Consider the following 17,637-nt stretch of genomic DNA (forward strand, 5'->3'; position numbering starts at 1 on the left):
GGCTTTTCGGCAAACGGTGCAAGGACACCCGTGCGCAGTGCGGAGATCTTTGTCGCCACCAACCGCACTTTCTACTCCCCGGAGTAGGGTCATTCATCGACGGTGTCCTGGTTGCACCCTGCTGAAGCCAAAAACAAAAAAAAAAAATGCAAAATGCGATTCGTTCACCTGTGCTGTGCACGTTTTACATCAACCAGAGATAACGTTGCAGGACCGCTAGAGGTACCCCTGGTTGTATTTGCCATTTTGCCCAATGTTTCGAGTACCAAACCAAATCGGGCTCGTCAAGGTAGGTACAGCGTGCGTAGAGGTGGGCGGTCTGCACGCCTCACTCACAGTCACCACACCAGCTCAGTTTCCTACTATAAGTACAAGCGCCGCACCGCGCACCCACCGAACCACACCACTCGACACCTCACCTGATCACCCTCTCTCTGATCTCTGACAAAAACCCCAAACCCCTCGACCCGACCCGCCTCCACACCCATCCCACTTCCCAGCCGCCATGGCGGCGCCGTCCCAGACCACCGCTGCCGCCACGACCCACCACCGCGCGCTCCTCCCGTCCCCGCGCGGCACCCGCGCCGCCGCCGCGCCCTCCGCCGTCCGCCTCCCGCTCCGCGCGCAGCCCCACGCCCACGCCCAGCGCGCGCGCCTCTCCGCCCCGGTCGCCGCCGCGGCCCCCGCGGCGTCGACGGCCTCCCCCGAGTCCCCCGCCGCGGGAGCCGTCGCGGGGAAGCCCACGGTGCTCGTGGCCGAGAAGCTCGGCGCCGCGGGGCTCGCGCTGCTGCGGGAGTTCGCCAACGTCGACTGCTCCTACGGCCTCTCCCCCGAGGACCTCCGCGCCAAGATCTCGCTCTGCGACGCGCTCATCGTCAGGTCCGGCACCAAGGTCGGCCGCGACGTCTTCGAGGCGTCCGGGGGAAGGCTCCGCGTCGTCGGCCGCGCCGGCGTCGGGATCGACAACGTTGACCTCGCCGCCGCCACCGAGCATGGGTGCCTCGTCGTCAACGCGCCCACCGCTAATACCGTCGCCGCCGCCGAGCATGGTATCGCGCTGCTCACTGCCATGGCCAGGAACATCGCGCAGGCGGACGCCTCACTCAAGGCTGGTGAGTTACTGAGTTTCCATCAGTGCACCGCTCCAGTCTGGAAATATGCCTGTTTCTGTTCTGACATGATGCTTCCATTATCTTTCGAATCTGTGGCCCAAAGAGTTATCAAATCGTATTCCCCATGGACCCACGCTACATTCTTAGATTATCTAGTATTCTAGTATCATGGCACAGATTCGGTATAACATAATAGCTGTTCAACTGTCCTCTATCTTTCAGGCATGTTCAGTATATAGCTGTTTCTTATTTCACAAATTGGAAATGAGGCTTTTGGAGGAACTACCAAGTATTATTTTCAAGTAGGCACATCGAAAATGTGCTACTATCAATGTAGTATGAAGCCTGATTTTTCACTTTAAATTATTGGCAATCATGTGTATATGAAATAGAAGCAGCAGTACTACAAGTTCTAGGCAGTAATGTTCTGGTGACATCTTTGAGAGATAGAAAACAAATTATGTAGTTGCATTTATCATTTTTTTTTGTCTTTAGAAAGAATAGATGCCTATTTTATCTGTTTTTGTGAATTTGTTATTAAAGTACAGTATTGTGCATGTATGCTAGGCTCCTAACCAGCTAGTATCTTGTAGGCATGTTCAGTATAGAGCTGTTCAGCTATCCTCTATCGCGCAGGCATGTTCAGAATATAGCCGTCTTTTGTTGGATAGAGCGGAGAGCCGGAGATGATGCTTTTAGAATAACTTTGTGTCGCTATTATTTTCATGGAAATGGTTAACATGCATGGCGATGATTAGATGGTACCTAGTGCTTCTGTTTCAATTATATGTTCCTATTAAGAAATAGAAGCAAGAGTACCAGTACAAGATAGTATGATACACCTTTAAAAGATATGAAACACATAGATAAACTTGAAATTGTTATTTCTCGCTTCAAAAAATGACTCTTTTTGTGAATTGCTTGGGAGAGTACACTATCACATTAGCGTCAGTTGTTAATCAATCAGTTGTTCAATGCTGTTCAGTGAAGCTTACTTGTTGAATTGTATCTTGCACAGGTCAATGGCAGCGCAACAAGTATGTTGGTGTATCTCTTGTGGGAAAAACTCTCGCTATTCTTGGATTTGGAAAGGTTGGATCAGAAGTTGCTCGTCGTGCTAAAGGCTTGGGAATGCATGTGATTGCACATGATCCATATGCTTCTGCTGATCGGGCTCGTGCAATCGGGGTCGAGCTAGTTAGCATGGAGGAGGCCATGACAACTGCTGACTTTATCTCGTTACACATGCCTCTTACGCCTGCAACAAACAAGATGCTCAATGATGAGGCCTTTGCTAAGATGAAGAAGGGTGTTCGCATTATAAATGTTGCACGTGGTGGTGTAATTGATGAAGAAGCTCTAGTCAGAGCACTTGATTCAGGAATAGTAGCACAGGTTTGTTTGATTATCTTAACTCGCCTCCTTGTGTTTCTTGCTCTAATGAAATTCAGTGAACCGTCGTTGAGATGTTTCCCTGGAATCATGCTTATATTTTTTCAATTTTTCTGTATATTAGGCTGCTCTTGATGTGTTCACTAAAGAACCCCCAGCACCTGACAACAAGTTGGTACTGCACGAGAATGTTACTGTCACACCTCACCTTGGTGCTAGCACAGTGGAGGCACAGGTACACTGAATTAGCTTAGAAATGACCCATCCAGGTTCTCTATCGTAGCTATCAGTTTGCTTAACATGACAAGTTCCACAGGAAGGAGTGGCTATTGAGATAGCTGAAGCTGTCATTGGAGCTCTGAAAGGGGAGCTTGCAGCTTCTGCAGTCAACGCGCCAATGGTTCCTGCTGAGGTATGAATCTTTTGTTATCTGCTTACCCCAAATCATATACCTCCTGATATTTAATATGCTACATCTATTTGGTTCATGCAGGTGCTGTCAGAGCTTGCACCTTTTGTTGTGCTTGCAGAAAAGCTTGGGCGCTTGGCTGTGCAACTAGTTGCTGGTGGTGGTGGTATCAAGTCTGTGAAAGTGACCTATGCATCTGCACGGGCACCTGATGATCTTGACACTAGACTTCTCCGTGCAATGATCACCAAGGGATTGATTGAACCAATCTCCAGTGTTTTTGTCAATCTGGTAAATGCTGACTTCACCGCAAAGCAGAGGGGAGTTCGCATCACCGAGGAGAGGATCCTGTTGGACGGCTCACCTGAGACACCTATTGATTACATTCAAGTTCAGATTGCCAATGTCGAGTCCAAATTTCCCAGTGCGATATCTGAGAGTGGAGAGATCACTGTGGAGGGGAGAGTGAAGGATGGTGTTCCTCATCTAACAAAGGTTGGAGCATTCCAGGTGGATGTGAGCTTGGAAGGAAGCCTGATCCTTTGCAGGCAGGTTGATCAACCTGGTATGATTGGGTCAGTTGGAAGTGTCTTGGGTGAAGAGAACGTCAATGTCAGTTTCATGAGTGTTGGAAGAATTGCTCCTCGCAAGCATGCTGTCATGGCTATCGGTGTTGATGAGGAACCAAGCAAGGCCACGCTGACAAAGATCGGGGAGATTCCAGCGATTGAGGAGTTTGTTTTCCTCAAACTCTAGGCGCAAAGCGCAAATGTATGTTTGAAGTTGCAAGCATGGTGTGCAATTTTGATGTAGCTAGCAATCTAGAGGACTTATGGTTCTCCTTGAAATAAGCTTTTAGGAGTATTTTTGTAGTGGTGCTCTTGAATTTGGTGCAGTATTGCTGCCTCCTTTTGAACGGGGGTGTTTATTAATAAAAACTTGTCTCCATATTTGGCTCATTTGTCTGTTTTACTTGGCTCATCGGTACATTACTCTGTTTGCTTGGTTGCATGTAGCCTTTATAAGACAGGGAGATTGAAAGCGAGGATCGTACCTGGTGTGTTTTTCAGTTATAAGTGTTTCCTAGGTCGTAAGAAATAATTTTACATGTACTAAAATGTTTATTCGGTACTCACTCCATACATGTAAAAAATGTTTATTCGGTACTCACTCCATACATGTAAAGAAAGTTGTTTTGAATAAGGTTTATGTTATTGAGTTCAGAAATATGAAAACCATCTGAATAGATTTGTCTTGAAGAATACTGTAAATATATATACACACACACCACTTTTTGATAAATATTTTTATAAAAAACAAAGAGTCAAAGTTAGGTTTTAGAGACCATCTCATTGTCCTAAACAACTTTTTTTAATCATCTTAATTCTGCACGTGGCTCTTACGAGCACATCACTTGTAAAGACTGGAATGTAAATGGAACTGTTGGTTGAAGCCATAGATTCGGCAGTGTCAACATTTTTACCAATTCTACATGCACGCGACTAGAGATGAAAACGGTACGGATATTTTCCGACCTTATTCGAGACCGAATTCGTTTAGAGGGGTTTAGATCTGTCCGTATCCGAGTCCGAATATTCAGCATCCGATACCGTATCCGTATCCGAATACTTAAATCGTATATTTGTGATGTCGACATCCAATCATATCTTATCCGACATTGTTGACATTATCCGTATTCGAATCCGTATCCGACCAAAAATATGAAAACAAATATGATATCAATGATATCCGTCCGTATCCGATCCGTTTTCATTCCTACACGCGACACATGCATCTAGTTTAGATGATCGAGGTCGTGTCGACAGCTGCATGCATACAGTGGTAATCTACAGAAACCTTTTGGTTTGAATTTCTGCATCAACGGCTGCAGCCACAGCTAGGTAAGTGCAGCCAATTACAGCAATGGATTTCACCAAAAGCAACACGATTCTTATGAAGGATCTGTAGAATTCCAGCACCCGGGACGATGGCCATTCTCTCCTAAATTGGGCTACAAAACTGAGAACTTTACGGCAAGGAACACTAGAAAAAGGAAATAAGCCTGTCCTGCTACACGGAAAGACTTGGGTACTTCACACATGACTGATTCGTACGAACCATGTCACTGGCAAATGATATTTAAGAGTTTGAGGAAAAACACGAGAAAAAAGAAAAAGAGGTAATTGCGAAACTGAAATGATGCATGATCACCACTGCACGCATCACTACTTATAAGCTTGCAGACTTCCCAGGGGAGCCTGTACCTTCTAGCTCAAGTGGATCAGTGTTGCTTAAGTACTTTATGTAAAGCGACCATGATATGTTCAGAGAGTCTCCTGTAGGTGTGGTTGAAAACACCTTCCTATCGCTCTGCCAGTTGTTGGTGAGGCTGATCCATTCCCTCCTCCATTCCTCGAGCGCGAAAGGTGCATTCTTCTCCATGCTTAATAACAAGTGCTTGAAGTAGATGGCGGCCCTTGGCCCATAGTAATCTCGCAGCAGGCCACTCCAGTACTTGTTTGCTGCAACAAAATTTTTCAGATTTCCTGTCACACCGAATCTTTAGACGCATGCATGTAGTATTAAATATAGACGAAAATAAAAACTAATTACACAGTTTGGTCGGAATTGACGAAACGAATCTTTTGAGTGTAGTTAGTCCATGATTGGACAATATTTATCAAATACAAACGAAAGTGCTACAGTGTCGATTTTCCAAAAATTTTTGGAACTAAACAAGGCCTAAATCAGTACATGGCCAAGTGGCATGCGTCTTACCATAGTCGCGCAATAAACTTGCTTTTGTTTCCGTGTTGTCAAACCACATTGTAATTTGTGTTCTAGCATTCCATTCATACTGCAAGGATTTCAACAAAGTTGTGTGTCAGAAATTTGATGAACATGACTACTTGTCATCAATGCTAGAGTGACATACATCACAAGGTCATGACCATAGTGCATATATGAAATCTTAGATTGGTTCAATGTGAATAGTGGCCCAAGTTTGAGCCTAATGCTCATAAACAGCCTAACAACAGGAAGAATCAAACAGGTCGATTCCTACTTTCACAACTATAGTAATTTGGGATTTTTGATAAATATGGTAATGATGCCATATCATTAGACATAATTCAGTTTCAAAGAATGGCAAAAGAAAAAGATTACCTGTATTTCTTGCTCACTGTTTCGTGCAAGGCCCTTGGCACTTTCCAACCAAGGCCCAAGCAGAAAACCCTCATGAGAGGATAGTAGTGTGTCAAGATCATTTACAAGGTTGAGAAAGTGCTTGCACAGGATGGTGACTTGATTCATTTTGTTTGATTTGTAGCTCTCGATGATCTTCAGAAAAACGTCATTGGCATATTTAGCCAGAACTTGACGAGTCAAATCCACAAGGTCATACCTGTTAATATGATGAAACATTTATGAACCTTTCCTCATTTACAAAACAATAGTGCAATGGACGGTGCCTCAGTATCCTGTGCATATAATGTTTTAGTGTTTATACATGTTTGGTTAATTCCAAAATTTGAAAGTAAGATCATGATCATCAAAATACGAATGGATTACTTTGAACTGTAAAGTAAGAATTAAGGTAAATGGGAATTCAAAATCAATAGAAAGAATTGTATGGCATCAAAGGTTTGTAGGTTGGCAGAAAATAATGAGGCAAAACTAAATTTATTCTATTAACTAAAATCGTAGAATCAGACCATCTAAATCTGATCGTAAAGTTGTAAAAATCAGACGACAGAATTGATGTTTTGACAATCATGAGTATTACTGTATTCACACATAGTACATTGAACGAGCACTTTTTTAGCTTGTAATTTTTTACCACTGAAAGAATAATTATTTTACAGTACAGATTAAGCAATTGGAACACCTGCGTTCTCACCTGAAGGTGTTGCTGTCAGATACTTCATCTCCATGTTGAAGAAAAAGTTCCAGGGCAGGGATAACGGCATTAGTATCGTACCATAGATGAGGATGATCATATGCATCACTAGAGGCATCCTTCCCTATGTAATTCTTCGATGGCATTGTAGAATACATTTGTCTAGTATTCACATACAACCCTGGTGTCTCAATAACAAAAGGTTCAACATCTGGGAAGGCCACTATCACGTCCCGATTTTTGTCCTGCCAGAATAAAATTTATGATAAGAGTAACAGATAAGAACCCACCGAATCTTCAAAAAGTAGGATATATTGATGTTTTACTTCTATTCATATTTGGCATGTAGCAACAATTGCCAAAAAGAAAAATATAATGAGAAATGTATTTTCACAGAATAATTTTGTCTAGCAAAGATCTTTACAATATAGAGTAAGATTTAAGTGTAAAATAATAAAAACTCCAGGTTGTTAGTAGCATAGTGTACCAGATATTTGTGATTTTGCAACTTGCTCACAACCTACTATCCCTTGTACATGCTTAAGTAATGTTGGAAGAACAATGGACACATGGCACAATGGCTAAACATGTTTTATATTAAAAAAATCTTACATTTTTACCATCTGTGCAGTTATATAAAGTTTGATATAAAATCCACCAAGCATCTTGCAGTCCCTTCACTGGTTTTCCATATCTTCTTGTTGGATATGTCTCGACCCAAACCTGGAAATGATACGAAACTGATCAGCCCAAAAATTGCTTGCATTCATTAGCTAGTGCAATTGTGCAAAGGGAGACTTCCATAGAAACATAAATAAGAGATGCACAGTAAGTAGATAAGATGAATAAAAAGAACACATCTATTGTGCAAGAAGCTCTTCTAGAAAATGATTTTTTTAATTTCACCTGAAGATCAACTTGTCTGTGATGGAAGGCCATTTCTGACATAAGGTCATAAACAATAGGATTTTGCTCAATACCTTCCATAGACATACCAACTCCAACCTAAAATATAATTTGTTAATAGGTAAAACATCACCATCTGTATTTATATAAGCTAGCTCGGTAGCATAAGCAACTGATTAATCTTGACAATGTATACCATTGTGGAGTTATCGCTTAATCGAGCATCAATAGGCCCAGAAGCCAAAGCATCCAAAACACCATACATTTCAAAATCTGCAGCGAAATTGTGGAGCATGCACCTGAAAAAGGGTCATACGAGTTTTTATTTAGGAAAATAAAAGGAGGGTAATAATGCATGGAGTTGGCAGAATGAGAAAAAGAGAACTTTCCAGATGTAAGGAACACCATAGAACTGATCAGAATTTATCCACACTGGTTTAACTTCAGCGTAAAGATCAAGAACAATCATTTTGCCAACAGGAACAGAATGCAGTAGTGCCTAAAAACAACAGAAATTAAGTTTAATCAGATAAGTAAAAAATTGGTTATGTTAAAGCTGAATCCTGAAACACAACAACAATAACAAAGGTGCATGCTCACAACAGAAACAAAAAAAATCCTGATGTATTAGATAGTAGCCACCTTAAGTTCACAAGACTTATTCAAGTTTCAGCAGAAAAGGTGAAGAAACTGAGTGCAGAACTAACTATTAGATTATTGGAAATACAGTGTGGTTGTCAATCATTTGGCAATGGGACATCAATTTTTTTTCCTCCAAGCATAACCTGAAAATACTGTGCTATCAACATAAAGAAATCACTACAGGCATGGACTTTTTAGTTTTTACTGTATGAGCCAAATAAAAATAACAGATAACACCACTGCAAACTGTACCTCCTTGGTGTTACTTCAAAAATCATAATATGTTATTGGAAAACACAAGGTTTACCCTGACTAAATGAATGTGATCAACACACACCATTGGAACATTAATTGCAGTCATATCATATCCAACAGACTCCCTCCATTTTTAAATATATGACATTTAGAACAAGCAGTTAATTAAAAAATGAAGGTCACATGAATTTCAATCCTCACTACTCCAATAATGTTTTTGAAGAAACAAGAAGCCAAATGAAAAGAGCCAATAAAATTATCAGCATTCATATCTTATCAAACCATGAAATTAAGTTTCACCTTCATTTGTGGAGGTTCCCAGAAAGGATCATAGGTAAACAACCAACCCTGCAGAGTAATAAATGTTACAGATCCTTGCATATCCATATATCCAAGAATGTGAAAATAGAGGAAGAATTTTCTCTCAACTGGACAAGAGAATCACGCATCTGAAAGTAGTTCCAGAAGTAAAAAAGTAAAGTGCAACAACCAAGACATCCATGATCTATATTCATATCTCTAATAACTGGTTTTACGACAAATCCAATAATAAGCAAAATACTAACACACAGAGAACATACTTGCATCAACCAAATAGCATCGTTGTCACCGCTTTGCATACCCCTAAACGTTGCAGCACCCAACGAAGATATATAATTCGGGTCACTTAGTGGAGGAGTGTTCTCATCAAAAGTATCACTAGACAAGTAAAAAATGATTACAGATGAGAAAAATTCATTGATTGGGAACTTCAAGTGAGAAGGATGGTTAATAATCATACCAGTTGTAGATGTGACTTGTCCTACCATATTCTGCACAAAAGTACAAGAAAACTCCCATGCATCAAGGTTTGTTTTCTTCTGATGAAAAGGTGTAAAAAGTACTCTTACAAAACAGGGAAACTAATAAGGTAAAAGCTAGCCATCATTCGTTCCAAAAGAATGGCTAGCCATCACTCTTATGGTAGGAAACAATACAAGATTACAGGACTGGCATTAAAATATCATGCACATGATGTTAGACATCAACTTGAACAAAATAACAGATCCTACCTCTGATTTGTTCTTCTATAAACAACTTCCCAATTTCTACGAATAAAGGATCAGATGCATCAAGAAGATATGTGCAGCACCACCTTGGATTGCTGTCAACTGTAAACCTTAATATCACAGAGCATAGTCAAATAAGCACATGTGACTTAACACTGATGAAACAAAGGATGTCAGCAAGAAAAGTAGTGTTAGGGTACAGTGGTCTCAAATCAGGATATTAATATTTAACTTCATTTATGAATAATATGATGAAGCATTTAAGGTGAAATGAACATTAAGAATACAAATGAGCATAAGCTTGTTATGAATGTAGCGTGACTGTTCCAGTTTGATCAGTGGTAGCAGCTCAAACTGCTAAGATGTGAGATGCATGCAAAAGTTGCAATCGAAATTACATAACTGAAATACAGCAAAGGTGGAGGTGCAAAACTGCATGAAATTCAGCAGCGAAACAGGAGCTGCAACCAAGATTCTGTATTTTATATTTAAGTATTGATCACAGAAAATCATGTATCCCAATGTTATTTAGAAGATAGAAAATCGTCGTTACCAGTTTCCAAGGTGAGTGACTTTAGCTGAAGGGAATTTTGACTTTAATGCAGCTGGGATGTTGCCAGAAAAGGCTGGAAGAACTGCAACAGATGTAGATTTTAGTCTATTATTAGAAATGTAACAAAAAGTGAGGGGGTCCTCATGTACTAAGAAACAAAGACTGAGAAATTAAACATTTAGATTGGTTTTATTAGGCAGAGCAGGAGTTCTGAAAACGCACAGAAGTGCAAACCAATGAAGATATATTTATATCACATACTGTAACCTTAACATAGAAAAGTTGCTCATGTAACTGCACAAAATCCAAAAATGCTACAACTGTAGAAGTGTCACCTGGGAACATGCCAAAAGCGTACATCCTAGATAGGATTTTCTTTTGAAGAGCTAGTTGGTCATCAAGCCAAGTCTGAGGGAGAGGTCCACCCCATCTGATAAATCAGGAAGTGTCATTAAAGAGTAAATACATAAAAGGCAAAAACAGAAAAACATGTAACATGTGAAGCCAGTATCTTCACTTTTAGATAAAGGGCTGAAAATAAGTAATATATGGCATATGTTCGCAACAAAGAGTTCCAAAAAATCAATATCCAAGATAAAACTAAATAATATGGGTAACTTGTAATTATCTATTAGTTACAAGTACTAAATATGATAACAAAGTCTTGTAGGCAGCTAAAACATTCAGTCATAACATGCTTGAGAAGAAATATCAAAACATAGGACTCAGGAAAAGGGAATCAAAGCTCAAAACAAAAATTCTTGAGCTTTCATAGTCACATCTTATTTTCCTGACATTCCACATACTCCCTCCATACCCATAAAACAAGTTGTTTTGGACAAGGTTTGGGTCAAACATTGGGAATATAAATCATGAATAACTTTTAAGTTGTTGAGTTTGAAAATATGAAAACCATATGAATAGATTTGTCTTCAAAAATACTTTCATAAAAATATAACTATACCACTTTTTGATAAATATTTTTGTAAAAAAAAGAAGTCAAAGTTAGACTTTGGAGACCGTGCCATTGTCCAAAACGACTTATTTTATGGGTATGGAGGGAGTATAAACAGTCTCCTTGGCTGTCTTAATCTGACATGTCTAGATGTGAGCATCCCAATTGCAGCTACATACTCCCTCCGTTCCAAATTATAAGTCATTCTGCCTTTATCTATGCACCTCGATATATACTATGTCAAAGCCAGAACAATTTATAACTTGGAATGGAGAGAGTATTTTATAGCAAAAAAATTCAAAATGACAATCTATCTTGTGCTGCAGAGTTGAGGAATAATGAAAATAATTTTAGAAGACACAGCATGCCAAATTATTAATGCAAAAGAATATTGAAATCAATAGAGTCATATAAAATTAAAAGCTAAGATGCGAGAGACCAATTACAAATCCGATGTGTAACTTACCCATGCATATTAGCCATTCGAGACCATGCAAGAAAGGCTGGCCCACCAAAGAAATCATCCAGATCTGATTTGCTAATGTTGTACCTCTTCAAGAATTTAATGAAATGAAACAAAGTTATTCACAGACCATTTGCAGCAAAACAGGATGAGTAAATTTAAAGAAATAACCTGAGAATAAGGTGCAATAACCTGAGTTGTTTTTGTCTTAGATAAAAGAGTGCTAATATTCTCATAAAATATAATAATAAATAGTGCCAACAGGAAGAACCAGTGAAGTTGCATCTACTCTAGAAGGGACCCATTCATTCCACCACAAAATGCCATTTTTAAGAACTGTGCCAAAATAATTTTGCCAAGAAAAAACATCAAAACATGACACTACATGTCGAAATTTGGTGATGTGCATCTTTGCCTGCTTATCCATACTGCCTTCCTACTGTACCGCATTTACTGTTATGCATCAATCCATCTCCTTCAATGCCTTCCTAATTGCTTTTGTGCATTGTTTCACACTAATGTCACAAAAACACAGTGGTAATTTATCCACTGCACAGAATGCTTAAAAAAAGAATAAAGATACATACCTGAAAAACCCTCTGCCATATAGACTCTTGCCCAGTGAAAGCAAGAGGCAAATTGATTCCTTGAAGAGCCATCCAGTCAATTTCCTTCTCCCAGCGCTCCCAATCCCACCAAGCAAAAGAATCTAAAGGACGAAAATATAATTTTAAACGGAGAAATATGTTTAAGGTTCAGCTTACATCAGAAAGTTTGATGCCATCAATTCTGGAATCAACAGCCAAAATTGCAACATAAGTAAGCTATCAGCTTACAGCTGGATGAAACTGCGTTCTGGTAGTAGCTCCAGTCAATGGGTCTTTGAATCAATACACCACCATCAGGAACACGAGGTAGTGACCCAGGACGCGGAATGGATGATAGTTGTGCACCACCGGTTTTATACCAAGATATATGTGCTGCACAGTAGTGTTTCAAGTACCAATGAAAGCCAGCAGAAATTTCCACCCCACTTGCTCCGAGTATCCTGACAACAAGTAATGACAAATGTGAAGTTATTAGGCAGTTTCTAATTTCAGCATGTAAACCAACAGATGCACACATGTGTTGCTGAGTGCCTGAGTAGCATAACTTGTTTTATTTTTGTATGGTGAGTAGCATAACTCATGACATGAAATACAAAACTTTCTAATACTATAGCAGATGGCATGTTACATCTGCACAGCAGAGCAGTCCTACTGAGAGCATAAACCAATTGCACAGCAAACAGGATTACACGTGATTCTAGCAGAATCTGCTGAGACACAGTTGTGTTATGAGCTGGTTTTTCAATAGGCTATAACAAACAAAATTAAAAGAGTCCTGATTTAGAAGCACAAGAGAACATACTGCAAGATATGGTGGTCCACTAACTCATTGTTTGGTGCATGTCAGATCTTTTAATGACCTAATGGGTCACATTTACTTAGAGTAAATGTAACCAACTCGCTGTGAATATATTCAAAACACAATTACAACAGTGGTTCACCTAAAACCAAACTTCAGAAAATAACAAAGAATAAATAAAGCCAATGCATCTGGATTATCCTCTTGTATGAAAAGAAACAGTAAGGTGGTAATGGCTACTGCTTGCAGCTGGGAAAGAAATATAAATGAACAAGCTGAAGATATAATTTGCAAGTGCAACGCATGACAAAATATAAAGCGAAAGCATACAATATTTCTGTAGTCCCTTCATCAAACAACGGGTGGTTGTTGATGATGAAACATGCCTTCCCACCACATTGTTCCTATCAATGAATTGGAGTACATAGTAAATCATTGTCAGTCAGTAACAGCTAACGGGTAGTTAGAAAATGAACAAGCCATTATGAACTCAAATAGCAAAGATTACAAATCATGGGGTAGGGTCCAGACCTCACTTTCGATGGATAAGATTATTACATAGGTTATCTGAATTCATATATAAACAAACAATTTTCTACTAAGATTACCTACTCTATGATATCCTCACCTCCTCGTGGCGTGCTTCCTTGGTCTCTGATTCTAGTTAACATTCTCACTGCACTCTTATCTCTCGGCAACTCTACTTATGCAACGCCGATTGGGTACGTCTCAGTACGTTGCCTAATATGCTTATGCAACACCGAAGCAACACCTGACGTCTGATGCGTTCAACATCACGTACAGACCCTACGATCCCCAAGCAGCAAAGCACGCGTACCGTGGAGATGACCCTGAACTCGAAGCTGGTGGAGTGTGACGGTAGGAGGCGCGCGAGAAGTCCCCGCGCGGCGGCCTCCTGCTCGGCCGATGACGAGCCCTCCCGGCGGTGGAGCTTGCGGACGCGGTCGAGGTGCGGGAACCGCCGGTCGGAGCATCTCACCCCCGGAACGGCGCAGGCGATCACGACGACCAGGAATAGCTGGAGGAATCGGGAAGCGGGGGTGGAGGAGGGCCGCGTCGGCATCGCGGCGGCCGTGGGTAGGGACTGGAGAAGTGGGAGAGGGAGGAGGAAGCGGGAGGGGAGGATTGGAGTGGCCAGTGCGCCTCGGCGGACGGCATGACGACGGGTTTAACTAAGCGGGAGCGGAGGTAGTTGTTGGTGATTGGGAAGTGGAAGGCGACAGCGAAAGGGCGAGAGCTTGGGGTTGGGGACGGCGACGGGCAGAAGGCGAACGGAAGAGGCGAAGACGACAAGAGCGGCAGGCCGCGCGGGGAAGGGGAAACGGAGAGGTAGGGTGGGGCCGTGACGTCAGTCAAATCTGTTTGCTCTCTCTTTTTGTCTTTTTTTTTTGTTTCATTTAGAAACCTTTTTAAATTTAATTGAAAATTGAAATGGGGATAGAATGCTGATTATTTTAGTATTATTCTTCATCTGATTCAAAATATGAGGCGTTTACGTTTTGTTCCAAGTTAGTGGATTCTCTGTCACTTGACACCGAGCTTTAATTTACAGATTCAGTGACGGCTGAGCTTAGTTATCATAAGAGGATACCAAACTTTTGTGATGTTAACATCTTTGTTGCTATTCAGAAGCACGTATGTTCAAATGTCTACTCGATCTGAAAACACAGAGGGTCAAGCCACACAGCTAGTGAGCCGTCTGAATATTTATTTTCAGCCGTCTGAACATAGTTTGTTTTTCACTCCAAACAGAACGTGTGTTCATCCAAATGTTTATTCTCATTGCTCCACGTAGTTTTTTGTTTGTTTGTTTGAGGAAATTGCTCCACGTAGCTAGTCGCATACGATTCATGTTGGCCCAGAGAGGCCCATATCTTGTACCAAAAAGGCCTAAGCTATAAGTTTTGGGCTTGATGGCAAAGGGGTGTGGTGGCCAAAACTCAAGGTTCGGTGGAGTGTTTTCTTCTGAAAATTCTAAACTCGCAATGCGTACGTTGATCAGATTCAGATCAACCAGAACAAATTCAGGACCCCAAACAAGGCATGGTGAGATCCAAAACCAGTCTTATCATTCGTTTTATTCGTGTAGTACTACAACCGTTCGAAGCAGACTACGCCATCATAGAAGGAACAGATAACTCTGCACTTCTGTAGACCACAACACACTACACGCACTGATCACTCCCATCACAACACTACCAAACCTGACACCGGCCATGCATTTAGTTCGTCTTCCGGCAGTTCAGCCTGACCTGCCCTCCGGACCCAGTGACGACGCCGATGGCACCCATCTTCACCATGGCGTCGCGGAAATCATCGAAGAAGCCGGCCTTGTCGGACGCGTAGGAGGTGGTCTGCGTGTCCGCGGAGCCGCCGTTGAAGAGCTGCTGGTCCGAGTGGAGCAGGCCCTTGTTCCGCAGCAGGTTCCTGTAGTAGAAGTTGTCGAAGACGTAGGACGTGGCCGGGTCCAGCGGCGACGTGTTGTCGTCGCCGGTGCCGTCCGCGCTCGGGCACCGCGGCTTCAGCGACGACGCCAGCGACGCGTCCAGGCTGGTGGTCTCGTTGTAGAGGCGGCCGCGGAAGTTGACGCACCGCGCCTGCCCGATCGTGTGCCCGCCCGACAGCGCGATCATTTCGTTCGCGCTCAGGCCCTTCTTGGCGAAGGCCTTGATGAGGTCGCCGAGGTCCAGGGTCGGCGCCGGGAGGTCGTTGTTCGCGTCGTCCAGGCTCGCCGTCGTCCCGTCACGGCGGCCGAGCTCCACGTCCCACGTAGGCCCACCGAGCTGCAATGCACAGGAGACGGTTGTCAGTTAATTAGCTAGCTTGTAAACCATGCATGGAAATGAAATGGAAGAAGCATGCAGCTAGCTAGTCTTGGTGTCTGTGCTTACGGCGACGACGGAGTCGCGGGCGGCGACGGCGAGGATGTCGGCGCAGGAGACCGTCTGCTGGCAGGAGTCCTCGAGCTGCGCCTTGATGTCGTCAACCACGTCGAACCCACGGAGCGAGTTCTTGTTCGGCTTCGCCGTCTTCTCGCCGGTGAAGCCCGTGGTGTCGTCGAGCAGCACTGACCCGTCACAGCCCTGTAAAGTCAGTTTGCAATTGCAGTCAACGGTTAGTCCACGAAAAGACACTCCATCATTGTACTCAGAGGCAAACCGTCTTCTAGAAACGACAGAGACAATTTGATTTGAAAAATCGAAGCACGCGGCAGAGTGCGCGCCACTTTTTAACTGACTTGTCGTAAAGTTAACAGTACCGACGTAAAACTGTCTACTGAGTACTGGACGTCTGAACCAGCATGCTCTGTTATGCTACGCCTAAGCAAAATTCCCTAAAACAGTAGAAGTTGAGAAGATCTAACTGGAGTTCGTTAATTCAGTTCAGACTCATATATGGAAGTTTAATGTAACTTCATTACTGAATACTAGATAATCTCGAGAAAAGAAAAGAAAAAGAAAATCTGGAGGCGGCTTATGAATGGCACTTGCATTGACAAAGCAGTCGTGGAAATGGAGGCGGAGCAGGGAGGCCCCCATGCGGGACTCCTTGGAGATAGCGGCTCTCACGGCGGACTCAATGATGTCCAGCGCGTCGGGGCATGTCTCACCGTAGAAGTCGGTGGAGAGCTGCGCTGAGACAGCAGCCGCAGCAAACAGCAGCGCCATGGTGTAGCGGGCGAAGGTCTGCCGGCAGGGCGCCATTGCTGGTAGCTGGAGCTGGATAAGCCGCCCGCTAAGCACAGAGAGTTCTTCTGTGACTGGAGCTGTCAGTGCGTGGTGTGCAAAGATAGTTCCACGCGCCATGGTATTTATAGGCATCGCGGTATCACCAGAATGCTTACTGCGCAGTGTCTATACTACCTACATGTTGCTATTGTTTTGAATTTTTTTTTTGAAATTTACATGTTGCTATTGTTATCTCATTATTATCTGTCATGTATAAACCTGACAGTGGGTTGAGATCCAAACCAAACCCACACCAATCCAAAACATATATATGTGAAAGTCAAATCCAAACCAAATTAGACCATGACTTCAATCATCCGCACCAAACCAAACCACTTATGCGCTACACCCATTAAAATATATTTCCAACCCACTATTTCACCAGCACCTCATGCTATTGTTTATATTTAACCATAAACAAAAGCAAAAAATAAATAGATAGAATAAAAAATTATTATAAACTCTATTATTTACAGCCAAACCAGTTCAGCCCACTTTAAAGGGCCTAAACCAAACTGGCCCAAGCCCGTTTCAATCCAAACCAATACAACCCAAAAGTAAAACCAAACCAAAAAAACGGTTTTAACCCAAACCATTGTCAGGTTTAGTCATGTACAGTTTGGACAGTGGTGGTACATCCTCTGTTTGCTCTTTTATCTTCCTTTTTTAAAAAAACTTAGTGCTGTACAGCCCGAAAGCAAGAAATGAGGGGACACATGTTACATGTAGCGAAAGAAAGCTTTGTCAGCATGCAGAAGAATGCTGCTGCTGTGCTCTGTAACGTACTTCTACCTACAAGATTACTACCTGCATGATCTTGGAGACAGCGGCCTGCTAATACCAGAGG

At 42.3% G+C, this 17,637-nt stretch overlaps 3 protein-coding genes across 3 annotated transcripts; 1 reads left to right on the top strand and 2 right to left on the bottom strand.

Moving 5' to 3' along the window:
- Positions 392–3,863, top strand: LOC8079596 (D-3-phosphoglycerate dehydrogenase 3, chloroplastic). Its single transcript, XM_002447183.2, has 5 exons — positions 392–1,112; positions 2,131–2,507; positions 2,629–2,739; positions 2,821–2,916; positions 2,998–3,863. Exons 1-5 carry the CDS (start codon positions 506–508, stop codon positions 3,667–3,669), a joined length of 1,863 nt encoding a protein of 620 aa, XP_002447228.2. The 5' UTR covers positions 392–505; the 3' UTR covers positions 3,670–3,863.
- On the bottom strand, positions 4,762–14,340 carry LOC8068492 (alpha-N-acetylglucosaminidase). The gene is made up of 19 exons (XM_021464002.1): positions 13,880–14,340; positions 13,372–13,445; positions 12,471–12,682; positions 12,222–12,343; positions 11,638–11,723; positions 10,552–10,646; positions 10,217–10,298; positions 9,667–9,773; positions 9,396–9,426; positions 9,196–9,313; positions 8,915–8,962; positions 8,107–8,216; positions 7,914–8,016; positions 7,718–7,816; positions 7,424–7,534; positions 6,812–7,056; positions 6,079–6,316; positions 5,692–5,770; positions 4,762–5,435 (listed from the first exon to the last, which is right to left on the bottom strand). The coding sequence occupies exons 1-19, from the start codon at positions 14,123–14,125 to the stop codon at positions 5,143–5,145; spliced, it is 2,499 nt and encodes an 832-aa protein (XP_021319677.1). The 5' UTR covers positions 14,126–14,340; the 3' UTR covers positions 4,762–5,142.
- LOC8079597 (peroxidase P7) lies at positions 15,113–16,829 on the bottom strand. The gene is made up of 3 exons (XM_002448615.2): positions 16,554–16,829; positions 15,954–16,145; positions 15,113–15,845 (listed from the first exon to the last, which is right to left on the bottom strand). Exons 1-3 carry the CDS (start codon positions 16,764–16,766, stop codon positions 15,285–15,287), a joined length of 966 nt encoding a protein of 321 aa, XP_002448660.1. The 5' UTR covers positions 16,767–16,829; the 3' UTR covers positions 15,113–15,284.

Source organism: Sorghum bicolor, chromosome 6, assembly GCF_000003195.3.
Source record: "Sorghum bicolor cultivar BTx623 chromosome 6, Sorghum_bicolor_NCBIv3, whole genome shotgun sequence".
In the NCBI taxonomy this organism is placed as follows: domain Eukaryota; kingdom Viridiplantae; phylum Streptophyta; class Magnoliopsida; order Poales; family Poaceae; genus Sorghum; species Sorghum bicolor.

Bases quoted from the DNA above. Each gene is read 5' to 3' on its own strand.
- LOC8068492 (XM_021464002.1), bottom strand. From the start codon at position 14,125: ATGCCGACGCGGCCCTCCTCCACCCCCGCTTCCCGATTCCTCCAGCTA. The intron at 8,217-8,914 runs GTGAAACTTAAT...TGTTGTTTTTAG, and splicing joins GGGAACCTCCACAAATGAAG to GCACTACTGCATTCTGTTCC. The intron at 7,535-7,717 runs GTGAAATTAAAA...TATCATTTCCAG, and splicing joins ACAGACAAGTTGATCTTCAG to GTTTGGGTCGAGACATATCC.
- LOC8079596 (XM_002447183.2), top strand. From the start codon at position 506: ATGGCGGCGCCGTCCCAGACCACCGCTGCCGCCACGACCCACCACCGC. The intron at 1,113-2,130 runs GTGAGTTACTGA...TATCTTGCACAG, and splicing joins GGACGCCTCACTCAAGGCTG to GTCAATGGCAGCGCAACAAG. The intron at 2,740-2,820 runs GTACACTGAATT...CAAGTTCCACAG, and splicing joins CTAGCACAGTGGAGGCACAG to GAAGGAGTGGCTATTGAGAT.
- LOC8079597 (XM_002448615.2), bottom strand. From the start codon at position 16,766: ATGGCGCCCTGCCGGCAGACCTTCGCCCGCTACACCATGGCGCTGCTG. The intron at 16,146-16,553 runs GCAAGTGCCATT...CTGACTTTACAG, and splicing joins TCCACGACTGCTTTGTCAAT to GGCTGTGACGGGTCAGTGCT. The intron at 15,846-15,953 runs GTAAGCACAGAC...TGTGCATTGCAG, and splicing joins CCCGCGACTCCGTCGTCGCC to CTCGGTGGGCCTACGTGGGA.